This window comes from Delphinapterus leucas, chromosome 1, assembly GCF_059928025.1.
Source record: "Delphinapterus leucas isolate spDelLeu-1000000601 "Yukka" chromosome 1, BTC_Dleu_Yukka2, whole genome shotgun sequence".
Classification (NCBI taxonomy): Eukaryota; Metazoa; Chordata; class Mammalia; order Artiodactyla; family Monodontidae; genus Delphinapterus; species Delphinapterus leucas.
The window spans coordinates 133,240,448-133,260,108 of record NC_143129.1 but is presented as its reverse complement, the minus strand read 5'-3'; the positions used below and the strand labels follow the sequence as shown (position 1 = coordinate 133,260,108).

The 19,661-nt window shown below is 38.3% G+C and overlaps 1 protein-coding gene across 1 annotated transcript in view; it reads left to right on the top strand.

The window, feature by feature from the left end:
• The window catches only part of SGIP1 (SH3GL interacting endocytic adaptor 1), a 130,412-nt gene that overhangs the window by 20,745 nt on the left and 90,006 nt on the right, over positions 1–19,661 (top strand). The window contains exons 3-8 of the mRNA XM_089910545.1: positions 34–58; positions 1,083–1,166; positions 3,030–3,101; positions 7,376–7,432; positions 11,026–11,080; positions 11,794–11,969. Of these exons, the coding sequence (XP_089766671.1) occupies positions 34–58; positions 1,083–1,166; positions 3,030–3,101; positions 7,376–7,432; positions 11,026–11,080; positions 11,794–11,969 (469 nt within the window). The remainder of the gene's footprint in view (positions 1–33; positions 59–1,082; positions 1,167–3,029; positions 3,102–7,375; positions 7,433–11,025; positions 11,081–11,793; positions 11,970–19,661) is intronic.

Genomic DNA, 19,661 nt, shown 5'->3' with positions numbered 1-19,661 from the left:
TTCCTAATAGCTACCAATTTCTTTTTGTTACAGAGGTTCACCAGATAGAGATGGAATTGTAAGTATTTAAATGACCATTATTAGTAGGTTTGCACTTCAACCTATGCTAGTTTAAATTTCTTAAAGCCCCATTTCTTCTTTTTTTTTTTTTTCTGCAAGGGGAAAAAAATTAGCTTAAATGACTTTTCAATTACAACTTTTTTTGTTGTAAATTTTGTAGTCATTGCATGGGACATAAATGCAGTCTTGGTCAAGTTAAACTTATTTATTGCATTCACCAAAAACCCTGCCCCAGATTAGGCACGCAAACCAGTCATCAATATGGTGGGTCAGAAGCCAGAGAGTTCCTGCAGGGGCTGCTACCATCAACTGTTATTTCATTTCCTATTTAATGATATAAGAGCTCCTTATATGAGAATGTTTTTCTCCAGCAGAGGCCACAAAGTCATAATGGATCTGAGATCCAATAAAATTGAAAGAAGCTCTTCCTCTTTCGTAGTTGAACTGCAGATACATTTTCTATGTTAAGTTCATAAGTAGGGAATAGTCTTGAAACCATTTATGCCTGAATTTACAGCCTGGAGGAGGAAAATGTGTCCACTGGGTTTAGATTCAACAGTAACTCTGATTCCTTGCTGGTCACCAGATTTCTTGCTTTTTAAAGAAATCTGTGGTGCATGGGCTTGGATTTATCTGAGTTGTGCTTATGCGAGTCTGCACCAGCTTCTAAAATGACTTCCTTCAGATCTAAATCAGATGCCTATTCAGAAGGTTCAAAAGAACAGCTGTTACTGAAGGAAAAAAAAAAAAAAGGGACTCGCATTAGGCTCATTGGGCTGAAGTGGGAATGAAAATAAACCAGATAGTTAAAAATATTTTCTTGAAAAATCACCCTTTATAATATTAGACCTAAATTGGGGTGTTAATTGCAGCTATGGTAAGAGTTTTTCTCCCATATTTGACTCAAGGTTCTTAGCTTTGGGACGCCTTTTGCATTCATGTAGTTCTCGCCATGAAATGTTAAGAAAGTAGACTGAAATTTATCAGACATTGGGTAACACTATAATCAAGGCTCTATTCAGCAGGGGAAAAAAAAGACCCAGAAGACTCAGCTTCTCCTCACCTCTTGCTTCTGGCTCAGAGCCCTCTCGTTAACTCTGTCTCAGGTACTCTCTGCTTCTGTGTCTTCTCTTTGCTTCTGTCTTGGTCCCCTCCCTAAGTTCTCTTGTCCCCTTCATTCTGACCCTTGCAAGGCTCTGTGAGATAGTCTCTGCTTTCCCTCCCTGCTGCTTCCAGGCTGGTTTGCTGTTTCTTGCTTCTCTCCCTGTGGCACCCTCAGTCTTGTCCTTTTTCCTTTCTCTAAAGCTCCTCCCACGCTGCTGTTCATTGTCTCCCAAGGCCCCACTGCTATCTCAGAGTTCTCTGGTCTTCTAGGGACCACGAGTTTAAATCTCGAGCAGAACATGCATCCCAGTGCTTGGCACAGTCCTGGCGGGCGTGTAGCAAGCAACTCTGAGTATGTGCTGAGTCAATAAGCCCAGCCATGATTCTGCGGACTTGCCCACCCTAAGTCAGGGCTTCATCCCTGAGTTCCCCGATCCTCCTTCACTGTCACCATTCTCAGTCACATCAAGTTATTTATCAGCAGATGTGCCTTCTTTGTTCCTTAATTGGAAATGCCATGAATGGTCATGATTTTAGGAAGGAAGAATTATTTAATTTCGATTTCTCAGGAAATAACACAGAGCTGTTTGGAAAACAGGCTGCATTCTAAATAAATGCAGGTTCTCAGAAACAGGGTGTACAGCTTCCTAGGTAACCGGAAATTATTGGCCAGCTGCTAATTTTACTATTTGGAAATGTGCCTCAAGCTTTTTCCACATACTATGGTCACCAAATTTTGAGAACGTCTTATGAGATCAGTGCTGTAGGGTCCAAGTTTCTGTTCGCATTCAGTCCCTGGAAATCTCAACCTGATTTTCTTTCAAACTCAGACTGATTTCTTTAAGACCTCATGTCTGTGGAGCCAGTCCACGTTTATGTGGCTGAGTCAGCTTTCAAATTATTGCTTTTTGAATATCTGAAGTTGAAATTTATGGTTTCACTAATGTGGTTCTACAGACTACAGGTTGTGGTGTACCTATTTAATGTTTATAGACGACTTTGTCCATGCAGGGGCCACACGATAGATTTAACTATTTAAATTCAGTTTCTCAAAAATCCAGTGAAGCCCATCTCTAGTGACACTGCTTTTGAGGTTTTATCTACAGAGCCTCTGTGGCCAGGCTGCACGTATCAAGATGGGCTTACCTTGCTCCCCACTGGCTGAAAATGCCTACCCTCGGCCGAGCTGTCTGTCTCAATGTCTGAAGCTTCAGGCAACTGTGTGTGATGATGCAGTCTAACCCAGAGACAAACTCTGTTTTGTGCAGGATACACTCTAAGTTTTTCCTAAGCAGTTCAGATTTCCATCCACACCTAGACTGGGGGCACTGGGGGGTCACGGCCGTTGCTGTGAGGAGATCTCTGCTCATCCTGAACACGTGTGCAAGAAAGGGTCCGGATTTGGAGCTGTCACCTGTGTGTGCTGTGTGTATTGATGTCTCCCAGGAAGGCTTTGATCCAGGGGAATATATGATGGAGCTAGCCTTTTCAGACGTCCATTAGAAATGCAACCATTTTTATTAAGTCTCTTTGGTGTGTCCTGGTGTCTGTTCTCTACCTGTAAATTAAGTGCCGGCTGAGTAAGGACTCGATCCACATCATCCCTAGTGCCTGGGGTGCCTCTTCCTCCTTCCCTTCTTCTCCTGGCCTAGCCACACCGGCCTGCTGAATAGAGCCTCATTATGGGCCCCAAAGTCCACTCTTTGCTTCAAGAACCCTGCCAAGATTGGTAGGCCCTACAATTTGGCCTAGACATTATTTCTTCTATGGTATGCTTGCTGACTCCATGTGATTCTTTATATGTGTCTTGAAGAACAAACAGATCCTTTAACAACTTTTTTCTACATGAAAACAATCAATTCCAGCAGCCCAGCCCACATGAACCACCCTACAATAACAAAGCAGAGTGCGCACGTGAAGGAGGAAAAAAAGTTTCGGTAAGGAAACAGATTTTAGTTTAAGATATCCAAGGGGTTGTAGAAACAGTGAGTAAAATCCCAATTTGAAATTTGAAAAAACAACAGTAGCATTTAATAAGACTCTTTCTTAGATAATATTTCCCAATTACTTCCTGATTACCCAGGGCCAATTTTTAAATCAACCAAATAGACTCTATATGTTGACATCTGAATATACTTTTAAAAAGTGATCAGGCATAAGAGACGTGTGATTCCTATGTCTTACACAAAGGATAGGGATTCAGATTTTAAAAAGAATATGCTATCTATAAAAAAGCCTTGGCTGTAATATAAACACCACCATACAAATTGAGTAGTTGTTTATTAGGATAAGCACCATCTCAGTAACATCAGGAATTTGGCAGGACCTTGGCCTGTGGGATCTAATGTACTTGACAATGGACTTGGGATGCTGATCCTGTCCCAGACTATGCAACAACTATAACTGTGTTGTCCAACACGGTGGCCACATGTGGCTGTTTAAAATTCAGTGCTCACTAAATGTCCATCGACAGCTGAATGGATAAAGGTGTGGTGCATATATACACCACATCTTGGAATTCCACCATGGAATATTCCACCATGGAATATTACTCAACTATAAAAAAGAATGAAATAATGCCATTTGCAGCGACATGGATGGGCCTAGAGATTATCGTACTAAGTGAAGTAAGCCAGACAGAGAAAGACAAATATCATATAATATGATATCAGTTATATGTGGAATCCAAAAAAAAAAATAATGATACAAATCCTATTTACAAAACAGAAATAGACTGACAGACATAGAAAACAAAGTTACGGTTACCAAAGGAAAGGGGGGGATAAACTGGGAATTTGGGATTAAAAGATACACACTACTATATATAAAACTAGATAAACAACAAGGGCCTACTGTAGAGCACAGGGAACTATATTCATTGTCTTGTAATAGCCTATAATGGAAGACAATCTGAAAAAGAATATATATATATATATATATATATATATATATATATATATATAACTGAATCACTTTGCTATGCACCTGAAACATTATAAATCAACTATACTTTAATTAAGTAAATAAATAATTTTTTAATTCAAAAATAAAATTCAGTTCCTCAGTCACACTTGTCACATTTCAAGTACTCCACAGCTACTTGTGGCTAGTGGCTACCATATTGGACAGCACACATACAGAACATTTACTTCTTCACAGACAGTTCTATTGGATAGTGCTGTTCTATACAAAGTGAGTCAAGTCTGTCTCAATGGCAAAAAGATTATATTTAGGCAGTGTATCATGTGCCTTTAATACTTCTCGCCAAGGAAAGCTATGTGGCCATGATCTGACCTTGGAAAAGAAGAGCATTCACGATGGAAATTAAGAACTTTGATGAATGTGTAATTGAACACAACTGTTACTACGTTTATTGATTTAAACCATGATATTATCTGAGAGCAGATAATAAACCTGACCAAAGTAAAATACCTATTAAAACGTGATCAACATTGCTGTAAGCCTCAATTATCTTCAAATAACAGTCATATATTCAAGTTGTAGAAGTTATTTGTGCTAATTGTGGAATTTTAGAAAATACAGAAAAGAATTAAAAGAATAAATAATTATACTCCAAGAGAAAAATCACTGTTTATATGTTGATGAATAGCCAACATTGCTTTAAATAGTAAGCTTAGTTTTTAAATAATATTTCCCCACTTAACTTACATACTTCCTTGCTTTTTCACTGTTTTCCAATTGAAAATCAATACAGCCATTACCTCCATATTACCACTATGAGCTGCTTAAATGGTTAAACCAGGAGAATTGTTTCTTCCTTGGAGTTTGACCAGAAGAATTTCAGCCAGGTTCTGGATTAGCTTTAACTTGATAATATCCACTTGCAAAACCAAATATATTTGTAAGAATTCACTAGTATGAATGAGGCCAAATTGCCAATTTCTCTAATGAATCTGTGTGTGTGTGTGTGTGTTTGCATATGTTTTGAATGTCTGCCCCAAAGAATGTATTTTTATAATTTGTTGTTTGTGTTTAGTACTTATGTTTAAAATGTTCCTATTTTAAAGGAAAATTTCTTTTTATAGGCTTTGCTTTCTCTTTATCTCAATCTTCCATTGGTTTCCATGGAAACTGGGAAATTTTCACTCAGCCCAGATCTAGAAAATTCAAAAAATCGAGGAACTTTTTTAGTCATAATGTCGGATATATGTTGTCAGGAAAGAAACATACACACACATATATTTATTTTGTTTTTGTTTAGCTGAACATATCAACTATCTTGGTTTTGAAAGGCTTTGATTATGGAGATGAGCTTATCATGGAAGCAAACAACTGTAGAACTTTGAAAATTTTGAACGCAGTAGTTTATCTAATCTCTTTAGTTTTCAGATAACAATTCTTTGTATTGAAGAATTGTTTGATAACTAAAAGGTCTATTAATAGTGCTATACTGATCACAAAATTCATCAGTTTAGTTCTTTGAGATCAGCTTAGTTTATTTGATTTCTCATTATTATACATTACATTTGTATTTTGAATTTATTATACATGCTATCTAAGAAGAATTTGGAGAATTTTGCAAAGAAGACATATGCAAACAGATTGGTAAAGTAGAAATTTTAAAAGAAAGCAAATATGATGAAAAGAAAATAGGAACCATGCCCATTCACTATGAGAGAGATTTTTTTTTTATTAGATGGCACATTATTTAATGGACCATGTCCTCAAAAGCAGCTTCATAGCTCATACAGGTGCAGAGTTGATGTGGCAGGTTTTTAAAGCAACCTTTGTTCAAAGAAGAAAGAATGTCATTGAAGCACTAATTCAATGAAGGCAATTCTGTGAGAAGGTTAAAATGATGTAGTCTGACGAAGTACATTATCTTTGTCAGGAGCAAGACACAGACGAAGGGGGTACCAGCCCTGTATTCTGGGGCGCTGGTTGGTGGAGGTGGGGCAGAGTTGGTGCATTTGTAAATTCCAGTGCAGTGTTAGTGTACAGGAAGAGGGAGGAAGATAATGAACACATTATTCCCTAGGCACTTCACCCTTACCAAACTACTGTTCTTAGAGTGCCCAGTCAACATGCAGTAAGTATTACTCAGTGATGATGGTTACTAGGTTTACCTCTGATTTGGTTTTCTAGTGATCCTATATGCATAGATGCAAAGCTTTCTTCTCCTGCCTATTTGTCAAATTGTCAGCTGTTCATATTTTATTTCAACTGGCCTTCATTTGTGACTGCGAAATTACGTGTCCTGTCCTCAAGCCTCGTGTGTCATGTCAGCATCTGATGCGTGTTGTTGTGAGATCTGTGAGTGCTGATCTCTGTGACATACTGTTGCTCCATGTGCCAACTACAGGAATGTTGTTGAATGGACTGTCCATTACCAACCTCATTTGCGTTTTTGTCCTTTGCTCACAAGAAGTAGAGAATCCCAGGAATTTCAATTTGGATGATGCCACATCCTTGCTCAAGTTCTTATGGCCATACATGCCATGGTTGTCTAGGGGCCAAAATAGAACTTTAAGACAATCCTGAGAGGACAATGCTGATACCCAGTCACTTGTAATGATGTGTGCTCATGGAGGCTTAGGATGCATGGATGATAGAAATCCACTCTTAATCCTCAAATTCTATATTAATAATTTGGTAAGAAAAGCCACTTGAAAAGAATATCAGCACTATTTTTAATACTTACAGGCTGAATTAACTAATTTGGAGCTGATTTCCTTTATATTCTGTCAAGGGGGTGGTTAGGAAAAAGTTGAGTCAGTGTCAGAAAAGTTAAAAGAAGACTAGTTAATGGCTGGGATGAATACTCTTTGGATCTGTTGGAACTAATTGTATATGAGAGTAATGTAGAAGTCAAAATATTTCCATTTAAATACGTATATACATCTGGGTATATCCCCTAAGGCATAGAGGATGAAATTATAACGTAGGTGCTGCTGACTCTCTAGTAATTGAATAAAATTTGAACAGCTAGTTGTTAATATCTCTATGCTTAGGTATCCTACAGTCTTTTGTGAAATAAGTGTGTAAGTTCTTTTATGCAGTGTCACAGCAGCTCAATTTACCATTCAGTTACACCAATGTGGCCGCTTAATAGGCTGCTCTAATTTGTCTTTCCAGTGTTGGGTTTGGATAGCTCTTGCTAAATCCAGATAAGAGTGAAGTGTTCTTTGTTCCTTTTTTTTTTTTTCATTCAATTGTTTCTCTTCTAAACGTATTTTCAAATTTATTACAGAAGAAAAGCAATGGGGCACCAAATGGATTTTATGCGGAAATTGATTGGGAAAGATACGTGAGTATCAGAAGATTGTTTGTCTTTATAAATATTTCAGAATGTGAAAACGAGTCGAGGCATTCTTGTATTTAAAATAGGACACAGAAATAAGTGAAACACCTCATTAGGAAGTGCCGGCACAGGTAGCAGTTAAGAGCACTAGAGTCTATTAGACCTGGGTTCAAGACCTGGCCCCTCCATATATCACCTATGTGTGGCTTTGGTTATTTGCTGGCCAGCAAAAATGAAGTCAGTAGTTATTTTATAGCACTGTTGCGAGGATTCATTGAGCTAATTATTTGCAGAATATTTCAGTAGCCTGCCTAGCCTGTAATATGTGTTCAAAAAATGCTTTTTAAAATATTAACTCCAGATGTTTCAGTCCTGGTTATATTTCTAAGCAGCTTTGAGTATTGGGCCTTGATTTCATAATGTCCTAGTCCATTCGGGCGGCTCTAACAAGAATACTAAAAATTGAATGGCTTGTAAACAACAGATAATTATTTCTAACAGTTCTGGAGCCTGGAAGTCCAAGATCATGGTACCAGCAGATTTGGTGTCTGGTTGAGTGCCCACTTTCTGGTTCATAGAAGGCACCTTCTAGCTGTAACCTCACTGGGGTCTTTTTTATAAGGTCACTAACCCCAACCATGAGGACTCCTGCCTCGTGACCTAATCACCTCCAAAGGCCCCACCTCCTAGTACTATCACCTTGGCGTTTGGATTTCAACATATAAGTTTGGAGAGAATACAAACCTTCATATCATAGCTCATGATAATTATTATAGCCTCGTGGTACAGATTTTTCTTAGGTCAAATGACAATCACTTGTTGCTTCTCAAGGAGCGAAGGTGAATCCCAGCTGAGACCTAAATTCTCCTCATAATTCCCCCAGAAAGCAATTAACCTCATCACCACACACTTCACCAACCACAACAAAATGGACACAATGGCTCTTAGATTTCTAATCATAGAAAACGTGTAGACCATACTCACATCCAAAATCATTTCTATTGCATAGTAAGTGCCCAAATTCACAGTCCCTACAGAATGCCTTTGTACTTATACCTTAGGTGACTGTCTGGCCCAGCCTCCCCTTTCATAAGAATTAAGATTGATGTTAATGCTTTTGCACATTTGTTAATAAGAAGAATTTTATTTTTATAATAACAACCACCATTTATAATATTATATGCTACTGAATTCTTACCACCTTAGAAGGTAAATACTACATTATCTGCATTTTAGAGAAAAGAAAACTGAAGCTCAGAAAGGTTAAATTCTTCATGCCACCCGTGCAGTCCAAAACATGTCATTCTGTCAACCTCATTACCTGGTCCTCTCTTATATTTGTTTCCCAGAATTGAGATCTTTTGATATTTTTAGCAGTTTAATTCCCTAGATCTACGATAGCCCCTATGTTATCCTACATCCAAATTGTTCACAAATAATGTTATAAAGGAAATTACTAAAGATATTAAGGAAGGATGATTTCTTTTCTCAAAATTAACACTTTTTCACCCAGAAAGATTTTTGTTATGTTTTGTAGAATTCTTTAATACACAGGAATGGGATACTCTAAGCAAACAAGAAGCATGATAATTAAAATACGAAATTACTCATCAAGTACTTCTGCTACCCCATCTAAACTCTAAACCCTAGTGCTGTCCTGTCAACATGTAAGTGTTTAAATGAAGCAGAATTTCCCTCGAATTTGCTTGGTCCTAAAAAATACTCGGGTCACAGGAACTGTGTTTGTAATTATACACTAGACTCCACTTTCTCTAAGTAATAATAAAGGTTTTATTCTTAATAGATTATATCATTGTGTTTCTGGCAGGGAAGGCCTAGGGAAGGATGTGGCCTTCAGGCAAAGCCCTAAAGTTTAAGTAGGGTTTAACTGACTGCACATTTGAGGGAGGAGACTTCCAGGCAGAGAGAAGGACATTTATGAGGACCCTGAAGTGGGAAAGAGCTTGCAGCAATCAAATCATAAACGTTAATAGTGGGAAGAAGGCCTTGTGAGAATCAGGCAGGGCCTTGTGGGCTGCACAGTGGTGCTGACTATTATTCTAAGTGCAGTGAGAAGCCAGGGACAGGTTTTTAGCAGGAAAGTAACCTTAATACACTTGCTTTTTAAAAGTAGCTTTGAGTACTGAAAGGACAGAGGGAGACAATAAATGCCCAATAAATGGCAGCTTTTCCATGGCGTTCAGGCCCTCTTCTCTCTCCGTGGTCATGGTATGTCTTTTGCTTCAGTGACTCCAAAATCTCTCTCTCCAGCTCTGTCTTCTTTACTTCCAGGCCTATGACCTCAACTTCAAGAGGCTGCCCTTGAACTCTGTACCCTTTTCCTCTCTCAGGCATAGAGTTGAGCCTCAAAATACCTGGGATCAAGGCCCAGGTCTACCATTTGCTGGGTGTGTTTCCTTGAGAAATGGCGTCTAATTCCTCTTAGTTTCCTCCTTGGTGGATGGGATAGTTCTTTCTGCATATGATTGTTATGAAGGGTCAGTAAAATAAAGCGTGGGTCACAGTACTTATCATATAATAGGAACTAAAATATAACTCTTATCCCAGTCATGCAAACTATCTTTTATCTTTCCTGTCTTTTTCCTAAAAATGTTACTTGCCTTCTGTTAGAATGAGTTCAGCCAGGAGTACTCCCAGAATTTGAGGAGAGCAATCTTGGAGTCTTCTTGAACCTTCCATCTTCTTTTTCTCCTATGACCAGTCTGTTACTGAGAACTAACAAATTGTCCTTCCAAATGTCCTTGATTCTTCCCTTCCCACCACGAACAACTTGGTCATTTACTTAGCACATCTCACCTGAATTGATGCAAGCATCTTAAATTAGTTTTCCTTTCTCCAGTTTCTTCTGTCCCCAATATATCCTGAAGCATATTTCCAACACCTTAAGATTCTGCTTTCAGCATGTCCTACCTTAATTGAGAAGCTGCAGTAGCCATATCAAGTCCAGACTCTTCCCCCAGCATGTTGCTCCCCAGCCCCCAGCCATGGTCTTCTTTTCCATGGTCTCCCACCATACAGCTTCCTTTCCAGTCCTGTCATTGTCACCATTGCCTCTCCCTTTCCCTACAGGAATCATACTGTCCATTCCTGCCTTGGTGTCTCGGTACAGGCTCTTCCTCACCACTGACTCCCCTCTCCTCTCCATCTGGCCTGAAAGGCACACACAGACTCCCTAATTCTTCCAAACCTCACAAATTTCCTCTCCTTTCAAACTCCTATCACTGATGTTTTGTGTTTCGCATTTTTTTGAACTTTTGCTTACCAGAATACAGTCGAAAGATAATTTGCATTTTGTATCCATGCCATGTTGCTCAGCATAGTCTTTGGCTTACAGGAAATGCATGATAAATTCTGTTTGAATGTTTTCTTTCATTGACAGTTGATTACTAGTTTATTTTCCCAATAGGAAGACTCTCCAAATATCCGTGAGTAAATATCTAAACATATAGGGCCCAGCACTCACCTCCAAAACAAGAGACAAGTCTATACCCTTAACTGGAAGACCCTTGAAGGAAAATGAATAATTCCTTTATCATTGTCAGGATAATAATTGCTTGATGTGCACTTGTATTTTATAGAACTCGCCTGAGCTGGATGAAGAAGGCTACAGCATCAGACCTGAGGAACCCGGCTATATCCTTTCTTTATATTTTCATTTTCATTTTCATTTGCTCTCAGCAGGGTGATAAATTTTGTATTGAAAAGGTGCTGAAACCCAAGCTTCTCAAGTCCTGTTGTCCCTTGTATTAGAGATGAATAAACAGCACAGAGAACAGCCTGATCACTAACAAGCAGGCATTTTGCCTTGCTCTATTCATAGAAAAGAGAGAGAGAGGAGAAAGAGAAAAGTTGTGCTGAAAAACAGTTGTACAAATTGCGGGTACTGGGTTGTCTGCTGAAATCTGATATGACAACGTCACTAATGGTGGCTGGAAAATAGCTCTGACTTGTGCTTTGCCTGCAAACCATCTCCGGTAAGAGCAGGTCACACTCTGAAGCAGTTAAAAATCATCACAAATCATCAGTAGAGAGGCCTTCCTGTCTCCACAGTAAGAGGAAGTTCCCGTGGGCCTGTCACGCCTATCACTGTGTGTGCTGAGTGAGACACAAATGGCCAACTTTGTAACCATCGCTCCTTGAAATTCAGCATCCTTAATCCTGCTCCAAGGAAAGGTGAATAAATTCTAACTCTTTCCTTCTTTACCCTTTGATTTTTGTTTGTTTTGCTTTGATTTTCTACCATCTAAGGATACTTCTGCTGCCTCTATGTGCAGTCACTCATGTCTTATACTCATCATTGCCTCCCAGTAGAAAAAAAGAGTTACGTATCTTTAACTGTGTTCTACCTACCAAAGGAAAGCACTTTTATTCTTCAAGCGAATCGGAAGAGGAAGAAGAATCACACAAGAAGTTTAATATCAAGATTAAGCCATTGCAAGCTAAAGACATTCTTAAGAACGCTGCAACTGTAGATGAACTGAAGGCATCAATAGGCAACATTGCACTTTCCCCATCACCAGTGGTGAGTGGATTTTATTTCAAGCTTTGGTGAGGTTGGACAGAGAGCTGTGCTCTGCCCATACACGTTAAGTAGATCAGAAACTTCTTAAACTGAAGGCTGCATACGGTCACCATTTTATGAAGTCTATAAACCTGAAGCAGCTCGTTCTAGCCATGGAAAGTTATGCTCATTCTATATTGCAGTTTCTGTGCTTTTCAAAATGGTAAAAATGCACGAGATCACATTTCTTTTTGATGTTTTCCTGTAATCATTTTTCAAAGAAGGAAAGAATAACATAAAGATTATCCAGACTTACTCCTGAAACAACTAAAAACAATATGAAGTATACAAATTTACTAATAGTGATTTTTAAAAACACATCTTAATGTCATCTCTTATGATATAAAACATAAAAACTCATGGAAAGAAAACCAAGAAAATCGCTTTTTTTTAGGAAAATAAAAACCCTTTTCATTGCTAATGCTTCAAAAAGAAATATTAATCTAACATCATAGATCATAGCCTAAAAAGATATTAAAATTCATAAGCTTCATTATATTTTATTATCAAATTGCTTTAAATAATCTCATCATTTAGGCACCTCAGATACAGGTATGCCTTATTTATATTAATCAAATTTGTATTTTTCTACAAGTTGTACTTCCTTCTCCAATTCTTATCTACTAAATTTCTCTAACTGCTGCATTCTGAGTTCCAACATTTACAGTGTTTTCTCTGTAGTACTTGATAAATGCTGCAATTGTTTTCTAAAAATAGCTGTGAAGAGCAGATGAAGGCTCTCATACTAGGAGCTAATATGTTCTTGGCTTCTTGGCATCTTCTTTAGAGAAATGTGCTCTCCCTGCAGCATTTCCCATGAACGAGGTAATTAATAAATGCTGAACCATTTTTGAGATGCTTCTGGAATATCTCGACTAACCTTTCTAAAGGAGTTGTAATCACCCATCCTTTGGGAATAAATGTTTGCCTGCCTGGGATGAATAAAGTCTATAAAGATGCCTTCTTTAGTGCTTAGTGCTTATAATGGCCTTTACCTCTACGGTTAGGGTCAACTAACATGATTGCTAATAGTAGTCAACCACAGCAAATGATATTTCAGGTAATTTTTAATCATACTCACTTGCCATCTTAAGATGTTTTCTTGAAAAGGGAGGCATAACATGTATTAGTTTTCTTTCCCTTCTGCCATGGAGGGTACAGATTTTAAATTCACATGTTGGTCTACAATACAGGTGATTTCTAGTAATAGGGGCATTTTAACTGTACACACTTTCACTTTTCAGTTAACATCTTTCAAATCATTTTCTACTTTTACTAAATCATTTTTTATCAATTGTAAAAGTTTATTTCAATGCCTGAAACCAGTTTATATCCACTTCTCTGTAGAGTGTAATAAACCTAGTGGTCATTTGAAAGCTACCAGGATAAGTGTAAGAAGGCAAGTTCATGGGGCTCAGTGAACAAATTTCTGTGAAAGAAAACTTATTAGAACGATCCCAGACATGTGTGGGATATATTTGCTGAAAGCTAGTTGACTCTTGGAAAGGGGAAGTCCCTTCTATCAGAATGAATATGCCTGCCCAAGTCATTCCTCCTCCCAGATAATGAGGGTACAGCAAGGAGAGTGGTTGTCACTCTGAGCTCTTCCCAACACCAGTTTTTAAAGTGGTATATTGACATGACGTGGCTGAGACTGACAAAAAGATGTTAGGGAAACAATGTTAAAACTAGATGGAGACACCCAGGGAAGTAATCCCAGGGTTAGGCAATTCCTGCAGCCCTGCAGCCCCACAAACCAAGGGATCCCCCCCCACTACTGCCTCCACACTCCCAGCTGGTTTCCTCTACTGTGAGAACCTGGCTCTCTCATTACTATGATTCCCAAAGAGTTGTGATTTTTGACATTAACTGTAAGAAAATGAGCTGTGATTGTTGCTTTAGGGAAAGGTAGGCACGTTTCTGGATAAACATAAGTGTAAAGAGCGATTGGACTGGAAACATATTCTTGGCTTTAGAATCCATGCCCTCTTCTAGATAACCCATAACCAAATATAGGTGCATTTCACCAATGACATAGGTAGAACTTTATCTCCAGAACTGGATAAATAGAAATAACCTTCTGAAATCTAGTTAGTGCCATGATAAAAATGAGGAATGCTTTGCACAGCTTTAGATGTTTCCAGCCAAGCAGTCAGACGTTCACACAGCTACACTTAATTCAGGTACAAAAAGAGAAATAGGACCTATACCAGTTAATGATATATCAGAATATTTCATTTAGGCTATGGTTCTTACGCTACAAAAGCATCAATTGTTACACTACTAGAAATAAAGAAAATTCCAAATGATAAGCTATTCATAACATAATTCATAACATATTCATAATTGAATTTCTGATTTCTATTTCTTTTGAAGAATTTTAAGATAAAGTTGTGTTTCACTTGTTCTTTTCATCTATCTGTGAATATGTATTAATGAATTGTAACCCGTTTGATATCTCTTATCATGAATTGATTTTCGTTTTATTTGGATAGGTTTCCTGTATATACATCATGGTCAAATGACTCGATAAATGAATGAAATGAATGAATGGATGGATGAATGTGTCATATATATCTATGTGTATATACAGTATAAACAAACCTATCTGAAAATTACTCCTCCCCAAAACAAAGCTTCAGCAACATAGAAAATCAGGGTTTTAGCTACTGGCAAAAATCTTACTCTACAGACAAATGAACATAATTCCAGTTCAGATCTCACCTGGGCCCTTGATTTTTATATAGAAATCAAGTATAGTATGGACCAGGACAAGGCCAAGCACCAAAAAAGAAGACAGGAGGATGCAGAGGTCAACTCACAGGCAAATGTTAATTTCTATTCTTATCGTGTTGTGGTCTCCTAGTAAGATATCATGCTGATATGGTAAAGAAGGAAAACCACCCAGGTTTTAGTTGTTGATTTGGGATCTGTATGAGTTAGAATATTGGTAGAGATGCTTTAACAGAAACCAAAATAGTCATGGCTTTAAAAAAATGGATGATTTATTTCTATCCCACAAAAGAGTCAAAGCTGGTAGGCAGTCCAGATGGGTAATAGAGTCTTGCTCCAGGCGTTATTCAAGAACCCAGGAACTTTCTGTATTATTGCTCTACCTTTTCAAGGATGCTGGTGCCTTACCATCACAAAACACCTCCATGTTCCAGCCTTGGGATGGAGGAAAGGGAAAATAAAAGGCAAGTGGTTTCTTTTGAGTGTTGAATTCAGAAGTTGTACCCATCACTGCCCCCCAGATCCCACTGGCCATAATTTAGTCATATGGCCATATTAGCTGGAAGAGAGTCTGGGAAATGTAGTTTTTGGCTGGATACACATATAACCAGCTAAAATTCAGGGTTCTGTTACTAAAAGATAAAGGAGTGAATGGATATTGGTAGATATTGACACAGTTTCTGTGCCACTATATCTTAAATAATCTCAGATAAATTTGGGGAGTTATTGGAAAATGGGATTTCCTCCCCATCTATCTTAAAATTATTCCCAGAACCTATTGAAACTAGGAAGTTTCCTTTTAGAGAATTCTAATCACTAATTTCTAAATACCAGTTATGTTATGCTATGTGTTAGCCAGCAGAAGGATGAAAAGAAACAAATTTAAGTAAAATACCAACTTATTTGGTTGATAGAGATGCCTCCAACAGTAATAGTGCTCCTTCTATCTTACAAAGTTCACTGCTTTTTGAGGAAGGCTGTTTCATTGTTGAAAGAAATTTATTAAACCCAAATGCTGTCTCTGTGTAACTTTTGTTCATGTTATAGTTGTGCTCTTTGGAGGATGAAAAAAGAACAGAGTCCCTCCTTTTCTCAACAGGTTTTCCGTGCAGCATGCTGACTCCAATTCCGAGTTTAGTGTGCAGGATGTTGGGCTCAATACCTGTGGGGTAGGGTGGGCAGAGGGAGAAGTTAAGCTGTTTTGCACATCCAACAACAGCCTAAGCTAATCACATGGGGGACTTGTGAGCTAGAATGACCCTTCCGGGTTGTCCTGGGTTTAGCTGAGATCGATAACCTTTATACAGCTAGTGCTCCAATATGGGCAGACTAAGAAAGGGGCATGGCCTTCGCCAAGGTGGCTCTCTGCAGCTGAGTCAGATCCTGAAGTGTTGACAGTTGAAGGCTGTCTGCCAATAGCACTCCTAACAGCTGTGGGAGAAGCCCTTCTGAAGACAAATCTACATGGCATATTTTGGCACCTCTTGTTACCACATTCTTTTCCAAGTGCTTTCTGGCCATTTGTATAAATAATTTCTTCTAGAATCTTGGGCTAATAGGAGGTAGCCGTATAATAATACCCAGGTCTGCCATGTTCTACCTATGTAACCTTAGATAAGTCCTATAATTCTTCTGAGCTTCTGTTTCCTTTTCTGTAAAGTGAGGGTAATAATGGTCCTTATGGAATTTTTCTGTAGATTATGGTTGGTCTCTGGAAGGATCAAATCTTCTTTGACTTTTTGTTCCCTGTGCTTAGCACAGTACATGGCACACGCTGGGCATATAGATAGCTATTCAATAAATGAGTGAATGAAGAAAGCACACAGAATATCCTAGTAACAGTACCTGATGTGTACATAGTACTTTGCAGTTGTTTGTTTCTTTATTACTGGTTGTATTGTTCAGGGTTCTCCAGAGAAACAGAACTAACAGGATATATGTATATATGTGTATAGATAGATGAGAGAGAGAGAGAGAGAGGGTGATGATAGATTTATTATAAGAAATTGGCTTCACGTGATTATGGAGGCTGAAAAGTCCCACAACATGCTGTCCACAAACTGGAGACCCAGGAAAGCTGGTGAAATAATTCAATCTGAGCCTCAACCCTGAGAACCAGAAGACTTGATGGTGCAAATTCCAGTCTGAGGGCAGAAGATGACAAGGTGTGTCCCAGCACAAACAATGAGGCAGAAAATGGGGGTGAATTCCTCCTTTGTCCACCTCTTTTCTATTCAGACCCTCAATAGATTAGATAATGCTGACGCACATAGGGGAGGGTCACCAATTCAAATGCTAATCTTACGTGGAAACACCCTCACAACACACTCAGAAATAATGTTTAATCTGGGTACCTGATAGCCAATCAAGTTGACACATAAAATTAACCATCACACTAATATGTATGTATGTATGTATGTATTTATCTATATCTGTATATATATAATTTTTTAATCTAACTCTTGACCCTTTATTGAGAGTCATGGCTTTGCTCCCCCATTTCTAGTCCCCTGCCCTAAAAGCATTCTGTCTTTTCATATCCTGGATTATAATGTATCTGTATTTCAAGCCTTGAATTCAGTTAAAGAGGTTTGGGCAGTCTCTTGATTATCTTAGATTTTAATTTTGAACCAAATCTCCACCTTTTAGAGGAACTACTTTTAAATCAAATTTTTCCATACTGGACATTTGTGATTGATATTTCTTTAAACACAAATAGAAACTTTGTACTTAACCCCTGAAGGACCTAGCATACAGTGCCAGCTTATTTTATAGGAAAGATATTAGAATCTGTTAGACCTGAACTCAACCTCTTGCAAACTTAGGCAAGTTTCTTAGACCTATTTGAGTCTCGGTTTCTTCATGTCTAAAATGGGAATAAATGAACACCTACCTTACACGGTAGTCCATCTCTTTCTGCTAATAAAATGTAAAGATCTTTCCTTTAAAGGAGAAGATGGAAGGAGAGATATGAGATAAAGAGTTCTGCTATCTGCTTCCCTTGATACCACACTCCTTACATTCAGGGTAGAAGCAAACCTCTATTATATCTTCCACGAGTGGTTTTGTCCTTAAAAAGTAAAAATTTCTCAAAGGGGCTAAATAAGTTAACGGGTGCAAGATTGGACTATAAGGAAATATGCCCTTATAAAAACAACAAAATGAAAATTCAATACACAATGGAATACCATTAATTCCCTTTAAGATAATTTGAGGGAGATACAAATAGACCCTTATTCCAATGATGTCACAATTACTCAAATAACTGGGCTCTGCCTCTTACCTGGGGTTGCTTTGCGCAAGTGACAAAACCTGAGTCATGGTTTCTTCATTAGTAGGTGAAGATAACTCCCATACCTACTTCACAGGGCTATTGTAAGGGTGGCATGAGTTAATATAGAAAGCACTCAGATGCTACATTTAGGGATTATTTGATTGTTGTTATTAGAATTGTCTGCAGAGCCTGGGGCATATTTTTAAGAATATCATTAATGGTGATAAATCAGGAAACCCAAATGACCAAAAGTCATTTAGAGCCAAGACCAGTAATTACTCTGAGTATCAAACTGGGAAAATGTGTTAATAAAATAACTTGTTTTGTGATGCCTGTGGATTGGTTTTGAAGCTCATTCCAGAAGCATTCCTGTTTTAGCATCCCTAATTTTGTTTTAACAAAATCCCTTGAATAAGTGTGGTGCTTCTTCAGGAGACCGTACTGAAGACTAGCATTCCCAATGGGATCCTATATTGTGCATCCCCACCAAATTTATTTCATGGAGAAATGACATAATTTTCCAGCCTTCGAATCAATTCACCGAATATTTGGCAAGCACCTTCTATGTAGCAGGCACTGAGAGCTAGCATCAGAAATATTGGACACACTTGGTCCAACCTTCGTGCTAACTAACTACAAGCTTATCAGAAAACAATGTATAGCTGATGTCACAAGCAGTACATAGAGGTTGAACTTCCCCTTGTGGTCCTGTCTTCACTCAGTCCTGATTGAATATGTGGGCCTATGTGGTCAGCTTCCCCTCTGGCCTCCATTTCACAGTCTCCTGACTCCCTCACCCCTCTCAGGATCTCAGAGGTAGACATCTCCGTTTCTTCCAGAACCCACAGGGACACATCTTCAGCGACGTGCTTTGCTCACTAGGTACTTTGAATCTTGTGGCTCTCATAGCTTTCCTGGAATTGAAAAGACAGATGCTATATTTTAATTCTTGGTGCAATATCATCTTTTCCTTGTGTCATGAGCTGCCGTTGATTCCTTTACTTTTGTTCTTTGGTGAGTCTAGGATCACTGCTGACTTACCTTGAGAAGTTGTCCTTAACTAGAAGCATTTAGTTCTATACTGATTACAAATTTTTGCTCTGGGATAAGTCAGAATCAAGTTTGCATTCTGGCTCTGCACTCATTATCCACATGAGCCTGGGTAAGTTACTTAAACCTTTAAGCCCCAGTCAAGGCTTAATCAGGTGTAAAATCATTTTAATAATACTATTCACCTCATAGGATCCTTTTAAAAATTAAGGAAGTAGTGCATGTAAAGTAGTTAGTACTTTGTAATTATATTTACGTAAGGCCCAAAGGAGTTGCTTAGTAAATGATAGCTATTTTTAATCAGAACAATGGAGTGTGTCTCATGGTGACTACTCATAAACATCCTTAAGGTCAGAGACCACTTAGAGAACTTACGATGGCGATGGTGTTGCTGGTTGGCAGCTATGAAAATTTGCTCACTGATTGTGTTTCAGTTGCTTCACATATGTTAATTCATTTATCCACACAACCACCCTATGAGATAGGTACTATTATTACCCTCATTTTACAGATGAGAAAACTGAGGCATAGAAGAATTAATTAACTCACCCAAGATGTCACAGCTAGTAAGTGAAGTTGCTGAGATTTAAACTCAG